Source organism: Candoia aspera, chromosome 5 (assembly GCF_035149785.1).
Source record: "Candoia aspera isolate rCanAsp1 chromosome 5, rCanAsp1.hap2, whole genome shotgun sequence".
Lineage (NCBI taxonomy): Eukaryota > Metazoa > Chordata > Lepidosauria > Squamata > Boidae > Candoia > Candoia aspera.
The window spans coordinates 98,825,236-98,851,847 of NC_086157.1; the positions used below are offsets into that span (position 1 = coordinate 98,825,236).

General features: G+C 40.2%; 1 protein-coding gene across 2 annotated transcripts in view; it reads left to right on the forward strand.

Moving 5' to 3' along the window:
• CWF19L2 (CWF19 like cell cycle control factor 2) overlaps positions 1-26,612 on the forward strand; it is an 82,927-nt gene that overhangs the window by 44,062 nt on the left and 12,253 nt on the right. The window contains exons 11-14 of one of the 2 annotated variants that reach the window (XM_063305826.1): positions 5,582-5,707; positions 7,261-7,398; positions 24,032-24,244; positions 25,181-25,297. In XM_063305826.1, the coding sequence (XP_063161896.1) occupies positions 5,582-5,707; positions 7,261-7,398; positions 24,032-24,244; positions 25,181-25,297 (594 nt within the window). The remainder of the gene's footprint in view (positions 1-5,581; positions 5,708-7,260; positions 7,399-24,031; positions 24,245-25,180; positions 25,298-26,612) is intronic. The other variant, XM_063305827.1, reaches the window with a different exon arrangement.

Genomic DNA, 26,612 nt, shown 5'->3' on the forward strand with positions numbered 1-26,612 from the left:
ATGCTTGAAGGAGGCATTAGGAGAATAAATAGGCATTCTCAGGTCTCTAGTCACTTATCTGCTGCATTATTGCATCTATCAATTAAAGTCTTCCTATGATTCCATGTTCTCCATTTCTCCAACTTTGGCATTCTGATCACCTACTAGTAGCTCTCACATTTCGCCCCAAATTTAATTTTCAATCTTGGTAAAATATATTGCTGAACCCTCAAAATCTTATCTCACCCACCATTTTTCAATGAGTGCACTAATTACTTCAGAAGTCCATGAAGTCAGTGAACACTCTTCTTTGTGTGGCTGTTTTTCAGGTTTAATTTTTTGATTTCCTTTTAATATACAAGTTAATGTACTTTACCATACTCAGGGTCTATGCTTTATAATCCCAAACTACTCATCTTAGTTTTGGTTGTCCCATTTTGCTTTCAAGCTAAACATTCAAAATAATCCAGGTTGGTATTAAGGAGAGTAATATTGTTTAATCAGACAATATAAATGCTGTAGTTTATTCTGTATGCCTTAGGGTTGCTTACTTAGTTGCAGAAATAGTAAGTATACATTCAGATTTGCAATAATATAGAGATTAAGTCAGTTTCTGATCACTTAGGGGTTCACTGAAACATACAGTTTGACCAGTGTGTCTAAACATTTGCATTCAACTGTACCCGTTAAAACTATCTGACTTCTTTATCTAAATATTGCTATGCCATTAGGATACTGTGTCTGGATTAATTTTGTTTAGCTTTTAGTAGAGAACTATATTTATCTTGCATTCTTTTGGACTTGTGCATATGTTTTTCATTAACTCAGCTTGTTTTTGTTTGTCTTTAAAGATTATTTTCCCTTTCTTCCCCTCTCTGTGACAGAACAACTCTTAAAATTTTATTAATTACCCAATAAATATTGAAAAACAGGTCCATTTTAATAGATAGTTACCACGTGTAATCAGTCTGCTGTCAATTCCTTGTCAACTGCTCAGAGCCAATGGGTTGCTGTTCCAATTAGACTGTGCATTGTAGAGTCTTTTTATTTTCTGATGTTAAATTATGGCACAGTCTATCTTCCTTAAGACTATGTAGATAACCCCTAAGAGCATATTTTACTTAGTGCACCGTCCATTGAGGATGCTTTTTTGGGGGGAGGGCTTCTTGGATTAAAATGCAGGAATTAGTGATAAAGTTTTTATCATGTAACCTGTATATGCAATTGGCTTAGTAAATACATGTAATACCTGACTAATCAAATACATATGATATATGTTACAGAGTATGTGCAGTGTGCAATAATTGTAGTTACGATTTTTGGGTAATTGTTCTGGTGCCAGAAGAAGTAACTGGGATGCTTTCACCATCATGTCTTTGATCAATCAAGGCTTTTTACATAAAACTATTTAATAAGATAGAGAAGGTATAGACCATAGTATCAGCTTTAGCCATATGCATTCCAAATTCAACATTCCCTGCTAATGGTAAGGATTGTACTGATCAGTTTTGACACATTTTGGCCAGCATGCCCCAAGAACAACCAAAGCCTAGTTTTACCACAAGTGTGCTCACCTTATTCTATGTAAGATTGGATCTCCAATCTAGAGTCTACCTTGCAAGCCAGCATTGCAAGCCAGCATACTGTTGCCTGCATCTTATCAACTAGAAGATGCATGTAATGTCCTGCTACATAGGAACTATCCATAATTTTACATCTTTACTTTGGAGAGAGTGATCTTGTGTAAAGGATGTGGTTCATGTCCAAGTTTAGCAAATCAAAATCTGATATTAGGAAATCAAAATCTTATATAGAGCAGCTGGCTATGTTCACACATTGTGCTAAGCCATAATGTTGTCTCTTTTGTTTTATTAAATGTGTTATGTAAATCCAATAATTATGTTTGGTAAATCATAGCTTATGGTTTTTCATGTTATACAAACCCATAGTGTGAACCTGTTCTCTCTATTTAAGAAGTGTTCCATTCTGATATGTTCATTTATTTATCAATAAGCATTGGAGTCTTCAAAATGTCTTTTTTTGAAGATTGGAAATAATTTTGCATAATTCCTGTGATTTTCTTGATTCCTGTAATTTTCCGGGTTCTGTATTAAGCAGGGTGACATTTCTGTTGTGGCTGAGCTCAGTTGTATTATTGATACTGCATGTACTTCCAAACAAGTTAATGATTGATTTTCTTCACAAATTATTTTAGATTTTACTTTGTTAATAATAATAGCAGTATTGATCCATGTATATTGCATGTTCTGTTTTTAGAGTGCTTCACATGCATTGATCCTAATATTTAAAAAGCAAATACTTTTTAAATTATACTTAAATTATAATACATCCCTCTTATAATCTGGTTCTAAAAGAATAACACCCTATTCTGCATTCTTAAAACTAATTCTGACCATCTAGTGAGCTACATGGGATGGCAGGGTTAATCCCACCAGCTTCCTTCTGGTGAATTAACATTTTGTAGATAGCCAAGCCTAGCAGGACAGCTTTGTCATGAAAATGCAGGGCCCCCTCTTTGTGACAGTGACACAAAGTACCCATGACATGAACATGAATTCCAAAGATGTGATCATCAAGAAATGTTATCTTTTTCTCATCTCTGTCATTTAAAAATGTAACTCTGTGGCTTGTGTAGATGGTATGAATTGACAAGTGAGAGAAGGGATGTTGGTTGTTATAGTTCAACAGCATCTGAAGAGGGACAGATTTCCATCTCTCATTTACACATTTTAAGGCAGGTTTAGGAATCCCTGATGGAAAACATCTGCTACTATTCTTGAGCATAAAATAAATAATAAAATAAGCTACTAATGAGGATAAGTCTGAGAGTAGCTTATGAAAGAGCTTCCATGAAATTTGAATGAGGCTTTTTGATCCGCAGGTATTTTAGGCAGCAGTCATTTGTATACTTCACTACACATTTCATTCACGTATTTCAGAGTAAATAGGTGATTTAAAGATACCAATGATTTAAATCTTTCTGTATAGAGCCACTTCAACGTGACTACATGGAAAATATATGGAAGATCATTGTCTAATAGCAACATAGAGAGTTGTTGTTGTTTTTGGACTAGTAAAGATACGTACCAACATCTGCAAGTTATGAGGGATTTGTGGCATTACATCTTTCAAATGCTGCATGGAATTCAGTTTTATATTTTATCAATGAGAAATTCTCATAGTTTGTAGGGACAGATATATAAAATGATAATGGGAATATCAGAGTCCTTTTGGACCATGTATGAAAAATTATTGTCCAATGGCAATGGACAATGCATTAGTAAAATGCATTAGTAAAAATATTGTAAACATCTACAGGGCATGAGAGATTTGTAACATTACATCTTTCAAAGGCTCCATGGAATTCATTTGCATGGCAATGAGAAATTCTCATAATTTGTACAAACAAATATGTGAATACTGTTGATGGGAATGTCCAAATCCTTCTTTCTTCTTTCCTTTTTCTTAATATAAATTACTGTATTCAACAGCATGGAAACTTATTCTTCGAAGTACAGCATTTAGTAATTGAAGCATGGTCTGTATCTGGAAATAACACAAAATATTGCTTAGTAGCTGACAAGAACTTTAACTTTTCTAAAAGATTTGGCTATGTATAAAGTATGCTTAATCTTTTGTGAAGGAGGAGGGAGATCATTTGCAGATCAAATATAGCAAGGGCAAAATATATAGATCTGCAGTTTTTCACATTCTTTTATCTATTATTGCTGTGTAGGTTTTTCTGAAGAATATAATTAAGCCCTTAGAGCCTTGATACTTCCATAACTACTGTATAGAACTTTTTTTTTTTTTGCTCTTAGAATTTTCAGGGGTAAGCTGTCATTTATCGGTAGAACAGATGTGAGTTCAACATACTGTTTATTTGCCTGAAAATGACTTGGATAGAGATTTATTTCAGCATATATCAAAGCTGACAAAGTCAGTTTTAATGTGCCCAATTTTGATGACATTCCCCTTATTAGATCTAATTTAATCAATTAACAATAGTGAGCCACTTCTTTTCTAATTACTGAGTTTATATTCTATTCTTCATTTCTGTTTCCAAAGCTTATAAGTGGAAGTACACACTTGCATTTTATGGAGGCCCCTTTTAATGCAAATAAGTTGAAAATATTATTTCAAGTTCTGGTTTATATGGGGACAGACTTCCTATGATGCTTTCATGGAAGACCAGGATAAGCATATCTAAAGGATACATGGAATGGAAAATTGGATGAAGGTTACAACATCTCATCATACTTGCAGCAATGTTGTTGAAGGATAAGGAAAGGATCCTACTCTTGCTGTTAATTTTCATGGGTGGGGTAGAAAGGAAACACTTATTTTTCCCTTCATTTTTCTTTGACTAGATTTACACATTAAGTTAAGAGCCAGTTTGGCATAGTAGTTAAGGCACCAGGCTAGAGACCAGGACAATGTGAGTTCTAGTCCTGCCTTAGGCGTGAAGTCAGCTGGATGACCTTGGGGCCAGTCATTCTCTCTCAACTCTAAGAAGGCAGTGGCAAACTACTTCCAAAATCTTGCCAAAAAAACTGCAGTTGCCAGGAATCAACACTGATTTTAAGGCGCGCGCGCATGCGCGCACACACACACACACACACACACGCGTGCGCTGTTAACCCATGGTTAACTGTTATAATTTAGTTATCATGTTAAGCCAAAACAAACACAGCCACTATCACCATTCATTCTGTCAGGAAAAGAAACCAAACATGTACTTAATATACCCTGATAGTATATTACTGGCTGTAGGAATAAGGATGGCACAGAAATAGAATTTAAGAGTTATTGGTAAGGAAATAAAAATCAAACACTCCAGATATTTTTGGGGTATGGCTGCTTAGTTATATGTACAAATAAAAAGTGCAGTTGAGAAAGAGGGTTAACTAGATGGAAAAGTGTAAATCCTTCTTTTGGAAAGGGGCTAAATTCCATTTCAAGATTCTTTAAGAATTTTTTGACCAAATTAATCCTAATGCAAATTATATTCTTGCTCATTCCCATCCCACACTGAATAGAGGGCGGTGGATCACCTTTTTCCCCCCAAAGTGAAGGCCTCATGGTAGTGGATGAGCACAAAGATCTGGCATGTATTACTGAGATTGGATGGTGGTGTAGTCTTGGTTTTCTATGACACCTTCCCATCAGCTCAAGATAACATTTCATGTCAGTCACAGAAACCTGGCATATATTAACCTGTCTAAAACTTTAAAGTATGATGAAATTCTGTATGATCTTTTAAAGGTTATAGGAATTATGTATGCATGTCCATTAAATTAAAATATTTTCAAGGCAACTTATAATACCAACATTTAGTGAGTGAAATTATACCAGTCAAGTCTTTTATATGTGTAGAGTATATATTTTGCTCATGAAAGGCTCTTAACTATAAATTTATTTCAGTAGAAAAGTTCATTTTGAATTTTCTGGATTTCATCAGTTCTGTTTAAATGGCATGCTTAGTATGTAACAGTTGTTGAGTTTTTAAATTAGGTACAACACCTGTTTTAATGTTTTCTATTTTGTTAATGTTCTCTGGTTATTTTCCATCTTAATATAGACAACAGGTTTTCAAGAAGATCGTGAAGTGATCCTGGTCAGAACTGATAAATCTGGCAGAGCATGGCCTGTTAATATTCCAGAAGAAACATTGGATCATGTAGGCAGAAAGAAGAAGAATCCAGTGGTGGGTATAATATATACGGTATATTACTTCTTATTAATACATATGTATATTAATGATATAAGTAATATGTATATTACTTCTTATTAGTGCATGTTTTCTAAATGTATTTTATGTGAGGTGGAACTAGGGCAATAGTGACCTTGAAGTCCATATACCATAAAAAGAAGATTCTTAGCTATTTCTAAAATGTCATGAAACTTTCCTTTGTCCCTTATTATCTATCTGTCTATCCATCCATCCTTCCATCCATCCATCCATCCAATTTGTCCCCGTCCATCTCCTCCCATCGGGGAACTCTGGGTGGTTTACAACAATCAATTAAAACAACAATCATAACATATACAGTATAAAATTACAATAATAAATAATATAAATAAGAGTAAAGATAAAAAGTCCAAGTGGCGAAAGAATCTAAAACAGTCCAAGTGTGGGAGGAGTCGTCTATAGCAGCCATCCCCATGTAGATCTATTCCCGTCTCCACCCCAAGCGAGGTGGCAGAACCAGGTCTTCAGACTCCTCTGAAAGGCCAGGAGCGATGGGGCCAATCTCACTTCTGGGGGCAGCATGTTCCACAGGGCAGGAGCTACTGCAGAGAAGGCCCGCTTCCTGGACCCCGCTGAATGAAGTTGCCTTAAAGGTGGGGTCCTCAGCATGCCCTTTCTGCATGATCTGGTGGGACAGGCTGATGTAAAGGGGAAGAGGCGGTCCCTCAGGTAACCTGGCCCCATGCCATGTAGGGCTTTAAAAGTAATAACCAACACCTTGAATTGGACCCGGAAGCAAACTGGTACCCAATGCAGCTTGCGCAGCCGCGGTGTTACATGTGCCCTTTTGGAGGCACCAAAAACAGCTCATGCAGCTGCATTCTGGACCAGCTGAAGCTTCCGGATACTTTTTAAGGGTAGCCCCATGTAGAGTGCATTGCAATAGTCTATATGAGAGATAACAAGGGTATGAGTGACTGTTCAAAGGGCCTCCCGATGCAGGAAGGGGCGTAACTGGTGCACAGCACATAGCTGCACAAATGACCTCTGTGGAATAGAAGAGTTCTTATCAGCTCATCAATATGGGGAATGAATATTTTATATGTTTTCCTCTAGGAACTTGTAAAGCATTTCAAATTTGAAAAGGTTCAGGTTTTTAAATGCCTCTGTCCAGCTTGGGACAATTTTCTTGAGCTGTTTTGGTGTTTGAAATGGTCGGAAAAGTCCATTTCAAATAGATATACATCCCTGTTTTTCTTTGTTTTCCCTTTGAAGGAATAATATATTTGTAAAAATGCTCTGAGAAAAATATCTATCTCTAAGGTACTTTTCTACAATTTTGAATAGCTTTTTGCAATGTCCATTTTGCTGATTGTATTAAATATAAAATCATATCATTCCATGAGTTCTGTCTGTCTTTATCTATATCTATATCTATATTGATTTTCTCTAATTTCAGGTGTTGATTGTGGTAGCATAATTTCATAACATTTTTCATGGGTTTATTTTAAAATAAGTGGGCAATCATATCAAGTTAATCTTGCTTTTTTTTTGATACTCATTTTTAGATCCCCACTCACGTGGATAAGGAAAGAGTCCGATATTTTCAAGATGATGATAATTTGGACCTGAAGGATTTGATGAGGAATGAAAAGATGAGAACATCGGAGGATCAAAATAAGCTTTTCATGAGGATGGCATCAAAGGTAAGACTTGGTAGTCTGAATTCATATTAATAATTGAAAGAAAATTTCCAATATTTTTAAAAATCTTGGGTTTTTAAAAAGTATTATATCATTTCAAATTGTCTAAGATGTCTTTAGACTTTTATGTAATAATTGTAATATTCAGGAAACTAGCTCATTGGTGTAGTTTTTTAGATATAGAGCTTTCACTTAATAGATTATGTAAGGAAATTTCATTTTTAAGAACAAGAATATCAATTGCTTCTTCTCTTCTGTGGCATTTATATTACTTGTGCCCATGATTTTTAATTTTCAATAGATTTACAATGGAATCATGTACATGCTTAGTTGGAAAACATTGTGTGAAATAGAGCTTTTTCCAAGTAAGTGTCTAGACTATTGCAGTCTGTAGAGAAAGATTTAAGTGCTAAGCCTGGGTCTGGCAAAAACAAAAAATGCTGGGCTTTTACAGTCACAGACCCAACAGCAGTTTTAAATTAATAAGGATTCAGGCCCTGTTGCTGTAAAATTAGAATTGATAATATTAACTAAATTAAAGATTACAGACAGGTATTTTTATAATAACTTTATTGTTTTAAAACCGAGAGATTAAAAAGAAACTAATAATCAAGAAAAAGAATAGAAAAGAAAAGAAAAAGAAAGAAAGAAAGAAAGAAAGAGAATAGAAGTGCAGACAGAAAAAGAAAAGGAAAAAAACCAAATAGAAAATGGAATAACTTTCAATTTCTTTTACAACAGATATAGGTAGAACTTACATTAAACTTTTACTCCAAGGTTACAAGATAACATCAATTTTTCTATTGTCAACTAATATTACTAATTATCAAGTCTGTATATCATAATTTCATTCTTTTCCGTTTCACGCAAAAAGTCCAAAAGGGACTCCCAATTAGCTATAAAATTAGTCAGTGTCTTTTCTCTAATCAAAACTGTCAATTTTGCCATCTCAGCCAACTTGATCAACTTTACCATCTATTCTTCCATTGTTGGTAATATCAGGTTTTTCCACCTCTGAGCATATAAAAGCCTCAGTGCAGTTATCATATATAAAAACAAAGTTCTATGAGATTTTTCCAATTGTTTATCCATCAGTCCCAAAAGAAATGTCTCTGGTTTTGATTGTATATTGATCTTTAAAATCTTCTGGATTAACATATGTATTTGAGTCCAACTTCAGCAAAGGATTGTTACCTTGTCGTGGTGCTGGAGCTTGAGCACCTCAGTGACGCCATGAGCTAAACTGTGAAGGGCCACCCAAGACGGGAAGGTCATGACAGAGAGGTCAGACTAAATGCGATCCCTGGGGGAGGTAATGGCAACCCACCCCAGTATTCTTGCCATGAAAACTAAATGGATCAGTACAACCAGTGATATGTCGGTATACCATCGGAAGATGAGACTCCCAGGTCGGAAGATGGTCAAAATGCTACTGGGGAGGAACAGAGGATGAGTTCAACTAGCCCCAGACGTGATGACGCAGCTAGCTCAAAGCCGAAAGGATGGCTAGTGGCCGACGATGCTGGTGGTGAACGGCGAATCCGATGTTCTGAGGATCAGCACACCATTGGAACCTGGAATGTAAGATCTATGAGCCAGGGCAAATTGGATGTGGTCATTGGTGAGATGTCAAGATTACAGGTAGACATTCTGGGCGTCAGTGAACTGAAATGGACTGCAGTGGGCCACTTCACATCAGATGGCCACCAGATCTACTACTGTGGACAAGAGGACCACAGAAGAAATGGAGTAGCCTTCATAATTAATAGTAAAGTGGCTAAAGCAGTGCTCGGATACAATCCAAAAAATGATATAATGATCTCAATTCGAATTCAGGGCAAGCCATCTAACATCAGAGTGATCCAAATATATGCCCCAACCACAGATGCTGAAGAAGCTGAAGTAGAGCAGTTCTATGAGGATCTGCAGCACCTACTGGAAAATATGCCTAAAAGAGACGTTCTCATCACAGGAGACTGGAGTGCTAAGGTGGGCAGTCAGATGACACCTGGAATTACAGGTAAGCATGGCCTGGGAGAACAAAATGAAGCAGGACATAGGCTGATAGAATTTTGCCAAGACAACTCACTCTGCACAACAAACACTCTCTTCCAACAACCTAAGAGACGGCTTTATACATGGACTTCCCCAGATGGACAACACCGAAATCAGATTGACTACATCCTTTGCAGCCAAAGGTGGCGGACATCCATACAGTTGGTAAAAACAAGACCTGGAGCTGACTGTAGTTTAGATCACGAACTTCTTATTGCACAATTTAGGACAAGACTAAAGAGATTAGGGAAGACCCACAGATCAGCTAGATAAGAGCTCACTACTATTCGTAAGGAATATGCAGTGGAGGTGAAGAATAGATTTAAGGGACTTGACTTAGTAGATAGGGTCTCGGAAGAACTCTGGACAGAAGTTGGCAGCATTGTTCAGGAGGCAGCAACAAAATACATCCCAAAGAAAGAGAAAACCAAGAAGGCAAAATGGCTGTCTGCTGAGACACTAGAAGTAGCTCAAGAAAGAAGGAAAGCAAAAAGCAACAGTGATAGGGGGAGATATGCCCAATTAAATGCAAAATTCAGCGGTTAGCCAGAAGAGATAAGGAATTAATTTTAAACAAGCAGTGCGTGGAAGTGGAAGAAGACAATAGAATAGGAAGGACAAGAGACCTCTTCCAGAAAATTAGAACCATCGGAGGTAAATTCCAGGCCAAAATGGGTATGATCAAAAACAAAGATGGCAAGGACCTAACAGAAGAAGAAGAGATCAAGAAAAGGTGGCAAGAATATACAGAAGACCTGTATAGGAAGGATAGCAATATCGGGATAGCTTTGATGGTGTGGTCAGTGAGCTAGAGCCAGACATCCTGAAGAGTGAGGTTGAATGGGCTTTAAGAAGCATTGCTAACAACAAGGCAGTAGGTGATGACGGTATCCCAGCTGAATTGTTCAAAATCTTCCCAGATGATGCTGTCAAGGTAATGCATGCTATACGCCAGCAAATTTGGAAAACACAAGAATGGCCATCAGATTGGAAAAAATCAACTTATATCCCCATACCAAAAAAGGGAAACACTAAAGACTGTTCAAACTATCGAACAGTGGCACTCATCTCACATGCCAGTAAGGTAATGTTCAAGATCCTGCAAGGTAGACTTCAGCAATTCATGGAGCGAGAATTGCCAGATGTACAAACTGGGTTTAGAAAAGGCAGAGGAACTAGGGACCAAATTGCCAATATCCACTGGATAATGGAAAAAGCCAGGGAGTTTCAGAAAAACATCTCTTTCTGTTTTATTGACTATTCTAAAGCCTTTGACTGTGTGGACCATAACAAATTGTGGCAAGTTCTTAGTGGTATGGGGATACCAAGTCATCTTGTCTGCCTCCTGAAGAATCTGTATAACGACCAAGCAGCAACAGTAAGAACAGACCATGGAACAACGGACTGCTTTAAGCTTGGGAAAGGAGTACGGCAGGGATGTATACTCTCACCCTACCTATTCAACTTGTACGCAGAACACATCATGCGACGTGCTGGGCTTGAGGAATCCAAGGCTGGAGTTAAAATCTCTGGAAGAAACATTAACAACCTCAGATATGGAGATGACACCACTTTAATGGCTGAAAGCAAGGAGGAACCGAGGAGCCTTATGATGAAGGTGAAAGAAGAAAGTGCAAAAGCTGGCTTGCAGCTAAACCTGAAAAAAACCAAGATGATGGCAACCAGCTTGATTGATAACTGGCAAATAGAGGGAGAAAATGTAGAAGCAGTGAAAGACTTTGTATTTCTAGGTGCGAAGATTACTGCAGATGCTGACTGCAGTCAGGAAATCAGAAGACGTTTAATCCTTGGGAGAAGAGCAATGACCAATCTCGATAAAATAGTTAAGAGCAGAGACATCACACTGACAACAAAGGTCCGCATAGTTAAGCAATGGTATTCCCAGTAGTAACATATGGCTGCGAGAGCTGGACCATAAAGAAGGCTGAGAGAAGGAAGATAGATACTTTGGAACTGTGGTGTTGGAGGAAAAGTCTGAGAGTGCCTTGGACTGCAAGAAGATCAAACCAGTCCATCCTCCAGGAAATAAAGCCAGATTGCCCACTTGAGGGACTGATATTAAAGGCAAAACTGAAATACTTTGGCCACATAATGAGAAGACAGGACACCCTGGAGAAGATGCTGATGCTAGGGAGAGTGGAAGGCAAAAGGAAGAGGGGCCGACCAAGGGCAAGTTGGATAGATGATATTCTAGAGGTGACGGACTCATCCCTGGAGGAGCTGTATATAAAAATAGTCTTTTCTAAGACATCTGTAGCAAGCATCCAAATAGTTAATTTTTTTCAATCGATTTTCTAGCAGTAATTCAGAATCTAAGCATGCACTCAGATTGAAATCAGTAAACTTTAAGTGCATAATCTAGTCTTTTGATTATTTGTCACATTTCAGTTCTGCAACTATATTGACTTTCTATATTTGTCTGATGAACTCATTTATTAATATTGAGGTTCATTAAAAAAACATACTGATGTCCTGTGCAGAAAATGTATTCTGCTTATATTGTGTGAGAGAAGTGAAGTTAAAATCGAAATTTTTTATGTGTGTAAAAGAATTCCTATAAATTTTATTTGGTTCAACACAGAATAAGCCCTTTATAAAGGGTTTGGGAATATATGTTTCCTTTCCACTGTTGGTAATTTGGATCCAGCAGTTTATAGGTGATAATAATCCAAAATGATTATCTAATAATTCAGAGGCTTTATTTCAAAGGAACAGATTGTTGGTGGACATTCTACATTCAAATTCAGGTGCATGCAGGCATGGTAGGATTTAAACTAATAAATAAATTTGCATAATGAAACATATCTGAGCAATATTTAATTAAGACACAAATAAAGACCCTTTTGCTTTTATTGATGTGAATGAAATAACATTAAATATATTTAAACATTTACAGTCCATTTGCATTTACAGTCCATTTGTCTAAAATTTTTGTGTTCACATATGCCAGTAGGGTTCTATTTTGTAAGTTTCCTGTAATATATTTGGAATCTAACATTCTTGAAATACAAATTCTACCACTGAAATTGGATGATGTCAGTGTTGCCATGGCAATTTAAAATCGCACTGATGCAGTCTATACAATCTGTACACCTTTTTTGTTCTGGCAGTTTTTCAGAGCATCTGTAACTCTTGCATTCATGTGTAAGGGGTATCTTGAATTGAATTGGAAATGATAGTTCACTAGATGAATACAAGAAAAAAAGGAAACAGCTCAGAGAAGATGATAAATAGAAAACTAGTTAAAAAACTAGTAATAAATTTAAAGTCAAATACAGGTAGTCCTTGAGTTATGATGTTAATTGGGACTGGAATTTCTGTCGCTAAGAGATGCAATCATAAAGCTTGACGTCACGTGACCACATTGCTTAGCAATGGCAATCCTGGCACTCCCCATTACCATCATTAACCGAATCCCACTGGTTGTTAGCCAAGGACCCACCCCAATTCAAGCCATTCTGGGCTTGGTCCCTCCCAGCCCCAAGCCTTGGTTCTTCCAAGGTAAGAACTGCCTCCCCTTCAACTCCCCCCAACCACTTATTCCTCCCCTCATCTCTGCCCTTTTGGTCACCCTGCACCCTGCCTTGCAGGGTGGCAAGCAGCCCCAGCAAGCTGCAGCCGCCCTTGCTGCCCCAGCAGCATGAAGTCCCAGCAGCCCTTGCTGCCCCGCAGTCCAAGGCCCCCGACACCCTACTTTCCACCGCCCCCCAGTTGACCTTCTGTCTTTTTGCCCCTGCTGCTGCTGAGATGTGCCTAGCCTGGCTGGTCCTTTGGTGAGGGAGTTGCTGGCCAAGTGAGACCTTCTTCCCCAGGTCTTGTCAGGAAACCGTCACACTACTGTTACATGTGACCTTGGGAAGAAAGCCTCATGTAGCCAGCAGCTGCCTTGAGAAGGACCAGGCCGGCATGTCTTATCAACAGCAGGAGCAAGAAGATGGTGAAGGTCGTCTAGGGGTGGTGGAGTGCAGGAGGCCAAAGCGGCAGAGATGGGGGGGAGACAGGAGGATGGGGGATTTGAAGCACCCCTGTGGTCATTAAGTGTGGGCTGCCAAGTGCCCGAATTTTGATCATGCGAGTGCAGGGGGTGCTGCAATGGCCATAATTTTGGAGACCGGGCATAAGTACCATTCGTCCAGTGCCACCATAACTTCGAACAGTAGCTGAACAAATGGTTGTTAAGTGAGAAGTACCTGTACTCAAGCTTATGTTGCAAGATTTTGATTGATTGATTGTAGAATTCTGTTGGCCATTCTCTTTTCTATTTTGAGACACTGTTCTTTGCCAAAGTAGACATTTAATAGTTTTCTTTCTCTCTCTCTGTCTCTGTATTGATCACCTCCTCTAGGATCATAACATTTTGTGTGGGGATTAATTATAGCAGTTCCTTAAACCATTTATTGCTAGTTCACCAAAAGCCCAAATAATGATATATTGGAGATTCAGGGTGGAATTCTTCAGCTTTAGATACTCTCACAAAGTGAAATCTAATCTATGAAAGTTTAGGCCAGGTGTCCCCAACTCTTTTGGACCAGTGAGCAGATTGACATTTTGACAGTTGTGGGCACTGTCTTGAAATGGATGCTGTGGAGGATGTGGCCAACCTCTGGGCTTGAAGACTAACAAAAGCACTGGGCTAAAGTCACCTTCCATTTTATTTTCTAACAGTTCCTAAGTTATTGAAATGGCCCCCAAAGGCATTTTTAGAAACACGTGTTGTGCCTGAGGCTATTCCTTTGTTTGCAACATGCTAGCTTCCTATTCAATATTTTTAATTAAAAGAACCTAAACAAATGTAATCAAATAGAGTAGGGAGTTGGGTAGGCATCTAGGTACATATTGGCAAGCAATTGTCACCTTAGACTTATTCCATAATATTTTTTCTTTTTTTGTTTTCTTTAAGATGCTATAGAACTGTTTGTCCTTCTCATTTCAATAGACTAATGGGACTATCATTTTGCTGGTCATTTCTTCATGTAGATCAATGTAATTTTAAATGGTTGATTTAAAAAAAACAACATCTCCTCGGTCCTTTTTCAGGAAGTCAGTCTGTGAGAGGATCCAGCCCTTTTCTGTATAAAACATCTAGTTCAGGAAATAGCAGAACAGTGATAGTTCTGCGGGAGGCTTATAACAGGAGATAGTGTTGCCTTCATGATTGGAAGCAGGGATACTAAAACTGATGGGCTTAATTACTGTACGTTTTAGGGTTGTCTCTTTTATTTTGTTTTTGGAGTTTATGGAGGTTTTTTCAGCACTGTATACTGTGATGTGTATGTAGAACACCAAATGTAATTGCATTATTGACTGTACAAAGGCAATCCAGCAGCAGGTCGCTTGGTCTCTTTGGCAGATGTAATGGCTGCAGTAAAAAATCAATCATGGTCTGATTTTTAAACCCACAAATCAGTGCAGACCTATTAAAACACATTTTTGAGTTACTTTTCCAACTGCAGGATGTATTGGTAAGGCAAAAGCTAATATTATTGATAGAGGAAGTGTTAAGCCTGGTGGACCTATCCTGCAACCTGCTACCTGGCTTGTACATAATCTGTGCTTTAAAACCAAGAATCAAAATTCTATGTTAAGAAAGTCTGAATTCTGCAACTTATGTGCAAACTACCTTATAAGCCAATAAATAGTGCATTTTATGCTTAGTTTGCATGATTAAGAGCCAGTTTTGTCTAGTGGCTAAGGCAATGGGCTAGAAACCAGGAGTCTGTGAGTTCTAGTCCTGCCTTGGGCATGAAAGCCGGCCGGGTGACCTTGGGCCAGTCCCTCTCTCTCAGCCCAACTCACCTCACAGGGCTGTTGTGGGGAAAATAGGCGGAGGAAGGAGTATTAGGTTTGTTTGCTGCCTTGAATTATTTGTAAAAAATAATTACAGCAGGATAAAAGTAAAGTAAAATAAAATAAATATATTTATTCTGGTATTGGAAAGTGACACATAAGTCTGGATCAGTGAGACAGAAGAAGCCAAGCACACTATATGGTACAGTCATAAGCAGATGTGGCCACAGCAAGACCTCACATTACAAGGAATGCTGGATTTATATCCAAGACATCATCCTAGAAAGGCTCTATCTTGTGGTTGTTAAGAGTTGACATTGACCTGATGGCATATAATCAAACATCAAGTGATCTTGTGACAAAAGGAGGCATTTGAGATCTGTACATACAATATGCTGAGTGAGTGTTCATTGGGGATTTTCCATTGGCACATGTTCCTCAAGGTGTGTAAAATATTCTCCCCTAATGGATAATGAGCCTCTGAGAATTGGATCTAAGCCTTTGAATCCAGCACCTTTCCTATAATTGGGCTCCATTGAAAGCTTTTGCCTTGTGCTTGTCCTGACTGCAATACTGTAACTTGGGAATAAGAGCATGACAACCTGTTAAGCATGGTTTCTATAGAAACACAGGTAAATGGAACAGTAAGTTTTAAAATAGGTAGTTTACATTTAAAAAAAATAGAAAAGTGAAAACAATATAGGGTAGAGAGGAGGCATGATGCATCGTGTAGAGAAAATAGAGACATTTTCTTCCTCTTCCATAACAGAATGTCAAGTTAAAATGATGCCAGTAATTTGGACAGTCTTGAAAGGGGATTAAAAAAATTCATGAAGGATAAAATGGTTGGAGGCTACTGACTGTTATGGCTATTTGCCCCTTCATAGCTATTACTGAGATGCTCAAATAGTATATTACGGTTTTTTCCACATCCTCATTGGGCTTCCTATAAATATCTGTTTAGCCACCATAAAAAAGTAATGCTACTTTAAGCCTGTGCTTTAATCCAGCAGGGGTCTTACATTAATAAGCAAAGTACCTTTGTGATTGCTTTTTCATCAAATGGATATGAGAACTGCTTGATTCCTAGTGGTTGTATTGCTGGGATATTAATGATGCTGTTTTTTTTTAAATGCTTTAGTATCCAAAAGAGAGCCACTTTGTTGCAGTGGTTAAGGCACTGGGCTAGAAACTGGGAGACCATGAATTCTAGTCCTTCCTTAGGCATGAAGTCAGCTGGGTGACCTTGGGCCAGTCCTCCTCTCTCAGCCCTAGGAAACAGGCAATGGCAAACCACTTCCGAAAAACCTTGCCAAGAAAACTGCAGTGACTTGTCCAGGCAGTCGCCAGGAGTCAACACTGACTTGAAGACAGACACACAAACACACACACACAAACACTTTTGAAATCTGGAAGGCACAAGAAAAAGTAAAATAAACAGAAAACAAAACAGAAACATAATACATATACAAGGCAACTCAGATTTATAACCTACTCTCTTCTATGTTATTTTAAAATAACACTGAAGATGTTGCCTAATCTGGCAATGAAAGGTCTGCAAGAAAACAACAAGGCTCACAGAGCACCACAGACTCCACAGTTCAACACTGAGCTACAAATACTTGCTTCGATTGGTAAAATAAGTTAATTTATAAGATGAGTTAATACAAAATTCAGTTCTATGTTCAGATTAATTAGTACAAAGAAAAGATATAGAAACCATTCTGACCATGATATATGATATACATGACCATGATATATAGTAAAGATTTTAAAATTGTTTTATATTAACTTTCAGTGGCATGGTGTGTTATGCTGTCAATATATATTAAAAGATACAGACTTGTGGAACTCTACACCTGAATTAAACTTTTTTTTTCAGAAAATGCTACTTGAATTAAAACAACCAGTTCATGAAATTGTACGCTTAGCTTCATAAATACTTCAGTTTACCACATAGTAACAAAATTACTAACATTTCAAGGCAATTTGTCTTTTGAAAAGCTTTCTAAAGAGTATTTCTGTGGTTTCTATAGAAACCTCATGAAAATGTGTTCTGAAACATGCCGCAGTATATCATGTGTATCATGTGTCATACGTTTTTCTGCAACACAGAATGGATGGTCTTCCACTGACTAACTTTCATATGTGTGTGTGGTTTTTTTTAAAAAGGTGGTGAAATTTTCATCAATAACCCTAGGCATTTTCATCAAGAACATTGGGCAAAGTTCTGCTCTAACTAACGTGTTCTTTGGAAACAAACTTTGGAAACAAAAAGGAACAAAAAATAAGATAAAATATGTTTATATATAGCATGCCAGCCTATTTTATTTTATTTTATTTTATTTTATTTTATTTATTTTTTTCACTCATGCTTTGGTAGTTTAAGATGGACAGAGCACATTTATGTCTTAGTTGTTCTTTGACTTTTAGTTATTATATGCAACCCAGTAACAATTTGTAGTTTCCATCCATCCATCCATCCATCCATCCATCCATCCATCCATCCATCCATTTATTTATATTTGTTTTCCATTTTCTGGCTTTTTTCTTTTTTAGCTATCTGTCTTGATACTTTAGGAAAAAGAAAGCAGTCACTGATTTTTCAGTCCCCCAACTCCCCCCCCCCAAAGTGGGGAAACGGAGAAATCCAAAGTCCAAGTAGAAAATACTTCATTTATTTATTTATTAAATTTGTCCCTGCCCATCTCCTTCCATCGGGGAATTCTGGGCAGTTTACAATAAAATAGTCAATTAAAACAAAGAACATAAAAAATAATTACAATATATAAATATATAATTACCCCAACAGATAAATACAAGAATAAGAATAAAAATAAAATCCAAGTGGACTGAATCCTTTATTGAATGGATTCCTAAAGTGTGAGCATAAAGTGTCCTTTATCCTATCCAATAGAATATTCCATGTGAGACTTGAGATCCACTTCCTTTTTTTGTTTGATAGTTCAAGGCATTGTTGTTGTTTATTTGTTTAGTCGCTTCCGACTCTTTGTGACTTCATGGGCCAGCCCACGCCAGAGCTTCCTGTCGGTTGTCAACACCCCCAGCTCCCCCAGGGAAGAGTCCGTCACCTCTAGAATATCATCCATCCACCTTGCCCTTGGTCAGCCCCTCTTCCTTTTGCCCTCCACTCTCCCTAGCATCAGCATCTTCTCCAGGGTGTCCTGTCTTCTCATTATGTGGCCAAAGTATTTCAGTTTTGCCTTTCATATCATTCCCTCAAGTGAGCAGTCTGGCTTTATTTCCTGGAGGATGGACTGGTTTGATCTTCTTGCAGTCCATGGCACTCTCAGAATTTTCCTCCAACACCACAGTTCCAAAGCATCGATCTTCCTTCTCTCAGCCTTCCTTATGGTCCAGCTCTCGCAGCCATATGTTACTACGGAGAACACATTGCTTTAACTATGCAGACTTTTGTTGTCAGTGTGATGTCTCTGCTCTTAACTATTTTATCGAGATTTGTCATTGCTCTTCTCCCAAGGATTAAGCGTCTTCTGATTTCCTGACTGCAGTCAGCACCTGCAGTAATCTTTGCACCTAGAAATACAAAGTCTTTCACTGCTTCTACATTTTCTCCCTCTATTTGCCAGTTATCAATCAAGCTGGTTGCCATAATCTTGGTTTTTTTCAGGTTTAGCTGCAAGCCAGCTTTTGCACATTCTTCTTTCACCTTCCTCGTAAGGCTCCTCAGTTCCTCTTCACTTTCAAAGTGGTATTATCTGCATATCTGAGATTGTTAATGTTTCTTCCAGCGATTTTAACTCCAGCCTTGGATTCCTCAAGCCCAGCATGTCGCATGATGTGTTCTGCGTACAAGTTGAATAGGTAGGGTGAGAGTATACAGCCCTGCCGTACTCCTTTCCCAACCTTAAACCAGTCCGTTGTTCCATGGTCTGTTCTTACCGTTGCTACTTGGTCGTTATACAGATTCTTCAGGAGGCATACAAGATGTCTTGGTATCCCCATACCACTAAGAACTTGCCACAATTTGTTATGGTCCACACAGTCAAAGGCTTTAGAATAGAGTTCAAGGCATATACACATATATATATATTTTAAGATGGTACCGAGTTGGTGTGCGTGTTCAGAACGGCTACAATTCATTAGAAAGTTTTAGTTGTTGTCGAGGGTCAGAGAATTGGATTTTTGGTTCGTGTGGTGGAGAAGTCTCTTGGGTTCACCCCCTGATAGGAACAAACTGGACTGGTCTTTCATCTGGCCCATGCGGCTTCTGTTCTTTGCTGGGCTGTTTGGCGATTTGGAGCGGGGTTGCATGTGGCCTCCAGGGCCCATTCCCTTACCTGGATCTGTGGTGGGAGCACAGCCTGGAGAACTGGCTGTGGGGACTTGGAGCCATCTGCGATGGCTGGAATATAGAACTGCTGGGAACGTGGATTGGCAGCCTCGCACGGGAAGTGCCCCAGGCATTTTACATCAACTAGCTGTGCGGCAGTGGGAAGGAAACCGACTCCAAAGACGGAGGAAGCCCTTGCTGGCTTGTGGGAGGGACTGTGCTGTGGAGCAAGGAGGCAAGGAAGACGAGACTGCCAGAGTGTGGATGAGGGCTGCTTTTTGTTATCATAGCCGTGCAGAGGTGAGGGATTTTGCTGTGGTGGAGGCAGAGCTGGATCGGACTGGTTGCAAGGGGTGGGGCTCTGTAGCTGCAGTTTCCTCCTGCACGCGGGCGGGTAGCCATTTTCACCGCCTCCTTGATAGAGAGCTGGAAGGCGTTAAGAACTATCCGCATAAACTGTTTTAATTGGCAGTCATTGCGACCCAAGATGACTGATTGAAGGACTGTATTAGAATGTTTAGGAATGTTAGAACTTAGTTCCTTCTCTGAGATACTGTCCCCTGCCCATGGGTGAGAGCCGGGGAGGGGTTTGAATCACAGGGACTGTATAATTGGAGCCTAAGCAGTCTGGTGAGAGGAGACTGGCTTAAAGCATAGTATGGTTGATGGATGGGGGATGAGGAGAAGGGGCCCTTGATTAACTAGAGGTGCTGAGTGCCAATATTGCAGAAGCACCTTGGGTATCTAGGAGCCTTGCTGGGAATTGTATGTTGTATGTGAGGTGGGGTGTGTGGGCCTGGGCATGGAGCTTGATAGACAGGGGAGGGGGAAAGGCTCTGGAGGGATGAGGGCAGGCTGTAACATCCCAGTAATGACGGGTAGAGGGAGGTATGGCAGGAGACGAGGGGCAAGGTTTTTATATGGAAGGGGCTGCAGGTATATCGTTCCTGTGGCACGTTCCAGTCCCTCGAACTCACTCCCGGGCCCCGGTTGGCAGACTTTCAAGGCCTTGGGCTGTCGGCTGCTGCTACTAAATGCTAAGTCAGTTTGTAATAAGGCCACCCTCATTCATGATTTGATCGTGGATGAGAAAGCTGACCTGGCTTGTATTATGGAGACCTGGCTGGGAGAGGAAGGGGGAGTTCCCCTTTCTGAGATGTGCTCAGCTGGTTTCCGGGTGTGGCACCAGCTGAGACCCCAGGGTAGGTGTGGTGGGGTGGCGGTGGTCATCCGAGACACTTGGGAGGCATCCAGGGGCGCTGCTTCTAAGATTGCTGGGTGCGAGACCCTGTTTGTTAAGTTGGGCTCTAGGGATCAGTTGGGACTGTTGCTGTTGTACCAGCCTCCCTGCTGCATAGCAACCTCCCTGCCTGAGCTCCTTGACTCCGTAGCCGGGTTGGCAGTGGAGTTCCCCAGGCTTATGGTCTTGGGGGATTTCAACTTGCCTTCCTTGGGGTTGGGGTCGGAGGTAGCTCGGGAGTTCATGGTTACCATGACAGCCATGGGCCTGTCCCAAGTAATCCAGGGCCCAACGCATAATGATGGTCATTCGCCTGACCTGGTTTTTCTGTCGGAGCAGTGGCAGAGTGCTCTGAAATTGGGGGAGGTTTTGGTTTCTCCCCTGTCATGGTCAGACCACTTCCTGGTGAACCTCCAGTTCTCTGGCACCACCCCCCTCCGCAGGGAGGCTGGGCCTGTTAGGTCGGCCTGCCCCAGGCGACTGATGGACCCAGTAGGGTTTCAGAGGGAGCTCGGAGTGGTTCCAGGAAGTCTGCTGCACAGTCCGACTGAAGCTTTGGTGGCTGCGTGGAATGAGAGAGCAGCCATGGCTTTGGATCGGATCGTGCCTGAGCGGCCTCTCCGTGCCCATGGCTCCCGCGGCTCCCCGTAGTTTACGGAGGAGCTGAGGAGGCTTAAGAGGGCTAAGAGATGTCTAGAGCGCTGCTGGTGGAAGATGGGAAGTGAAGACAATCAAACACAAGCTAGAGACACTGTTAGGGCCTACTTCGTGGCGGTAAGGGCGGCGAAATGTGGTTATTTCTCCACCCTTATTGCATCTGCAGATAGCCGCCCGGTGGCCCTGTTTTGGGTGACCTGGACTCTCTTTGGAGGGAGTGATTCGGGGGTATACCTTCAGGGCCATTGTGAGGGATATGCTGAGCATCTGGCAGGTAAAGTCGCTCGCATCCACTCCTTGTTGGACTCCAGCCTTAAGGCAGGGCCATTGGAGGCTGTGGGGGTTAAGTCTGGCATGGTTATCTGGGGGGAGTTTGATCCAGTCACACTCTGGCAGGAGTGGGATGGGGACAGTGAGTCCATCCTTGCTCTTGACCTCTCAGTGGCCTTCAATACCATCGATCATGGTATCCTTCTGGACCAGCTTCTGGAGTTGGTGGTGGGTGGCACAGTATTGTGCTGGTTCTCTCCTTCCTCCGGGGTCGGTTCCAGTCGGTGTTGATAGTGGGAGAGAGGTCCAGCCCACGTTCCCTACTTTGTGGGGTGCCTCAGGGCTCGGTTCTCTCCCCTCTCCTGTTTAACATCTACATGAGGCCATTGGGGGAGGTGATCCGACGGTTTGGGGTGAGGTAACATCAATATGCTGATGATACCCAGCTTTATATCTCCACCCCCGGCCGCCTGAGTGATGCCATGGATGTCCTGACCCAGTGCCTGGAGGCTGTAAGGGTCTGGATGGGGTGCAATTGTCTTTGGCTCTACCCAAGCAAGACTGAGTGGCTTTGGGTTTGTGGGCCTTCCAGTGACAAGGTTTTTCCATCATTGGTCTTGGATGGGGTTGCACTGCCCCAGACGGAGCCGGTGCACAACCTGGGGGTCCTCGTAGACTCACGGCTCCTGCTCAAAGAGCAGGTGGCAGCCATGGCTAGGGGGGGCCTTTGCACACCTTTGGGTTGTGCGCCAGTTGCGCCCATTCCTGGACCGGGAGGCTCTACTCACTGTCAGTCATGCCCTCATGACCTCCCGTCTGGATTACTGCAATGCGCTCTACACAGGGCTGCCTTTGAAGAGCATTCGGAAGCTTCAGCTGGTGCAGAATGCAGCTGCATGGGTAGTAAGTGGAGTTGGATATCCGACACACGTAACACCGCTGCTAAGGGAGCTGCATTGGTTGCCGGTGTGCTTCTGGATGCAATTCAAGGTGCTGGTTGTCACCTTTAAAGCCCTTCATGGCTTGGGACCAGGTTACCTAAGGGACCGCCTTCTCCCAGTTGTTTCTACCCGTCCAATTCGATCTGGTAGATTGGGCATGCTATGGATCCTGTCAGCCAAAGAATGTCGGTTGGCAGGGACTAGAAGGCGTGCCTTTTCAGCCGTAGTGCCTGCCCTCTGGAATATTCTCCCCTCAGAGATCAGGATGTCCCAAACCCTGTTGGCCTTTCGTAAGGCCATGAAGACCTGGTTATGTGCCCGGGCCTTGGCCCCGAGTGTGGTAATGGTCCCGTTTCTTGATTGTATTAACATCCTACATCGTTTACTTGGCAGCCATGTATATTTATTTTTTATTGTAATTGTTTTTATTGTAATTGTTTTATCATTTTATTGTTTTTATTGGTGTAAGCCGCCCAGAGTCACTAGTTGAGATGGACGGCTATAGAAATTGAATGAATGAATGAATAAACAAACAAACAAACAAACAAACATTTACCTAGAAAATGCAGCATTTGGCCAAGGCTGTGCAAAATTTGCAGCAAGTCTCTGAAATTGAGTCCCATGTTTGGAGTTGTTGCAAAATGTGGCATCCCATTTGCAGCCAGAAAGCTGTGGCTGCATTGTTGTACTGTCTGCAGAGGTAGTTTGCTAGACATATATTCCTCTCTGGAAAAGGGTGGGGCAAGTTACCTGGAACAGGTATTTGGATGCCTACATTTACCTATCATGACCTTTTCTTAACTTGTTGTTGTTATCATTTGGTTCATTATTTACAGTCTGTGTTACCCGGATCTGTCCATATAATGCAAATTATAAGAGCACAGACAGGGAATGGGCTTTATGCAAGTGAGCAACTCCCACTGATGAAAAGCAGGATGCCTTAATAAATATGAAGTGCTACTTGGTTTTTATTAGGGTTGTGCAAACATTTCCAGTGGAGCTTCACAGAGTTCACTGGTTTCAAGCAGACTCCTTCAAGTGTGGAAGCAGTTGCATCTTCCTGAAGATTCATTTGGCCTGCTTTAGGAGTTTTCCACATGTTGTCTTTGTATGTGACTGCACACACAGCCACCTTATGGCAGTCCCAGCATTGTCTGAGCATGCAAAGATGGTTGCCCCCACACTTTGAGGATGAGCACATTGCACCACTGTGCTTTGTGCCACTGCCCTTTGCAAAACACCACAGCCCTAGTTGTTACGTTTAGAGGTAGTGACTTTCTGGAAATCTTCAAATAAACTTCACAACCCAAGTTTAGCTTTCCAGCTCACTTGATCTATCTTTTGCTTTAGTTTTCAGACAAAACTGATAGAGATTATTACACTCTGGATGACGTGTTTGTTTCTGAAGCAGCAAAGGGGGAGAAAAGTGGAAAAGAGGAGGAAAGGCAGAGAAAACAAGCGATCCGTGAGCATCAACGACTTGCTGCATGCATGGAAAAATGCCCTCATTGCTTTGGCAGCCCTGAACTTCCTAAACACCTAATCATTGCAATTGGTAACAAGGTAAGGGAACAATATCATTTATTTTGACATATAAATGGAAGAAGTAAAAGAAGGCTGCTCTCTGTGCCATGATGTTATGAAATTAAAATTAAGATTGCTTCTTATGACATGAATGATTGCTTTTGAATATCCCTGGCTCTTCAATTAAGAGGAAAAAGCCACTTCAAGGATGCAGCAAATATGAATATGACTCTGCCTTGAATGATCAAGTTAATCTTCAGTACTTCAGATTTGCTGATGACCTTGCTGCAATGATACACAAGAACTGAATATTTAGGTGGCATGAGGAGAGTAAATAATTATGAGGCCCAAACAGAGTTGAGTTGTAAGAGGAAAAGAGCCATAGAGGAAAGGTGAAATTATAAATGGTAGAAGAAAACAAAGGCACAAAGACAAGCAAAGTCATTCAGATATTAAAAAACAATGGATATAGTTTGTCCTTATAAAGCACTTTTGTAATTAGTTTCAAAGAGCTGAAAGAAAGCATTTTAAGCCATTCCATTCAATCTTCTGCTCCTTGTAGAAATCCAGCATCTCTGACGAATGACTGTTCAGCCTCTGCCTGAACATATTCAATGACGGGATTCTAGTCAAAATTAGATGACATGGAACCGCCCCCCCACCCCTTTTCAAACTCCATATAGAAACAAAAGAGCCTCATAGCTGAGAAATGATAATGTTTCTTGTCTTGCCTCTTTTTCTCATCCAGGATCCTGTCCCACATGGATCCTGTCCTATATAAAATCCTGGGTATGGAAATTGTTTAGCAGATTCCCACTTATAGAGTTTTTAGTTCATTTCAAATCCGACTTCCTCTAAGCAAGCTTTTATATCATGTCTAGTTTGGCTGGGATGAATCATGGAAATGACTGTATAAGGAAATTATAAATTATAATACACTAAGCAAGTGCTCAAATGTTGCATTTTCTTTTCTAGGTGTACTTATCCTTGCCAAGGTACCAGTCTCTTACTGAAGGCCATTGCCTGATCATCCCTATGCAGCATTACACTGCTGCCACACTTTTAGATGAAGACATTTGGGAAGAAATTCAGGTGAGCACAGCTTCTAGTTTGATCTGGCTTTTTAATATGGGCTTAGTATGCCTTAACTGATGATACTCTTGTAAAAAGGTTTTATCATTGTTCTTTGGAAGGTGATGTATTTAATATAATTGCTATTCTATGCCTTGAAGGCTTCTGCAGAAGATATGTAAAATTCTAGATAGATAGACAGACAGACAGACAGACTAAGGCTTCTATTTCGCTAGGCTGTTTAAGCCTATGATTAAGTCGGATTCATAAGATCATACCATGAGATAATCTTTGATTAGGCTTGCCAATAGCTTGTTTGATTATGAGTTGCAAGGATGTTATAAAAAGTAGCTTTCTTAAAGTATTAAAAATATTTACTGATTTCATAATGGCAAACTTCCTTGTTTTAACAACTTCTTAGGAGCTAAGCCACAAGTGTTCCCTAATAAACCTCTGTTAAGTTTGCAAGATAACTTAGCCCAATTTTTTTGTTACCATTCACTAACGCTGCTGGAGCTGACCCAGACTGTTTGCAACAATTCATGAAACTGTGTTAAAAGAAATAGGTTGTCTTACTGAAAGCTGTCATGGTACCAAGCTTGTTTTAAGTATGTACTTTACACAACAGCTGACCTGTGCTTTCTTCTGAACGTCTAGGGATGGCCAGCATTTGTAATTCATATTCTATGGAGCTGTGGGACTAATTCCCACATTAGTCCTTTGAATTATGAAGGTTCCATGAGACAATGTACTTACCTTTTTAGGATTAAGAGTTTGTAGTCCTCTAGATGAGGACTACAAGTTGAGACATTTCCTGAGAGCCATGTATAAGGGTCCTTAGCTCTTCCAAAAGAAGAGAGAGGAAAAGCACAGTAAATAAAACGTGAATATAGTCATTGTATCACGTCTGTTTTCCTCCAGAAAGATGCACTTACTAAAGTGCTACTGATAAAAAGAAAGTATTTTACTGGAGCTTTTCAGACTTCAGTCAAGACCAGTTCTCTCAAATAATTATACATTTGTTGACAATGTCACTGTTACTGAAATAAAAATGTTTCAAAACTTAAATCCTTCAGTTTAAGGCCTTGGCCAGACAAGTCACAATGATTACATTCTTAATGATGATTTGTAATAGTTATAGTTGCCAAGTCAGATATTTATTTTTGTTGAATTTTAAAAAATAAATGGATTATGTTTTGGGAGGATTAATGGAGTTTACTAGAGGTCATTCAAGGCTCTTAAGAGTCTTCAAAGATTTGATCTTACATAGAGGAAACTGAAATTCATTGAAGAGCTAAATATAAATGCTGGGGAATGTTAGTGGGGCACAGAATAC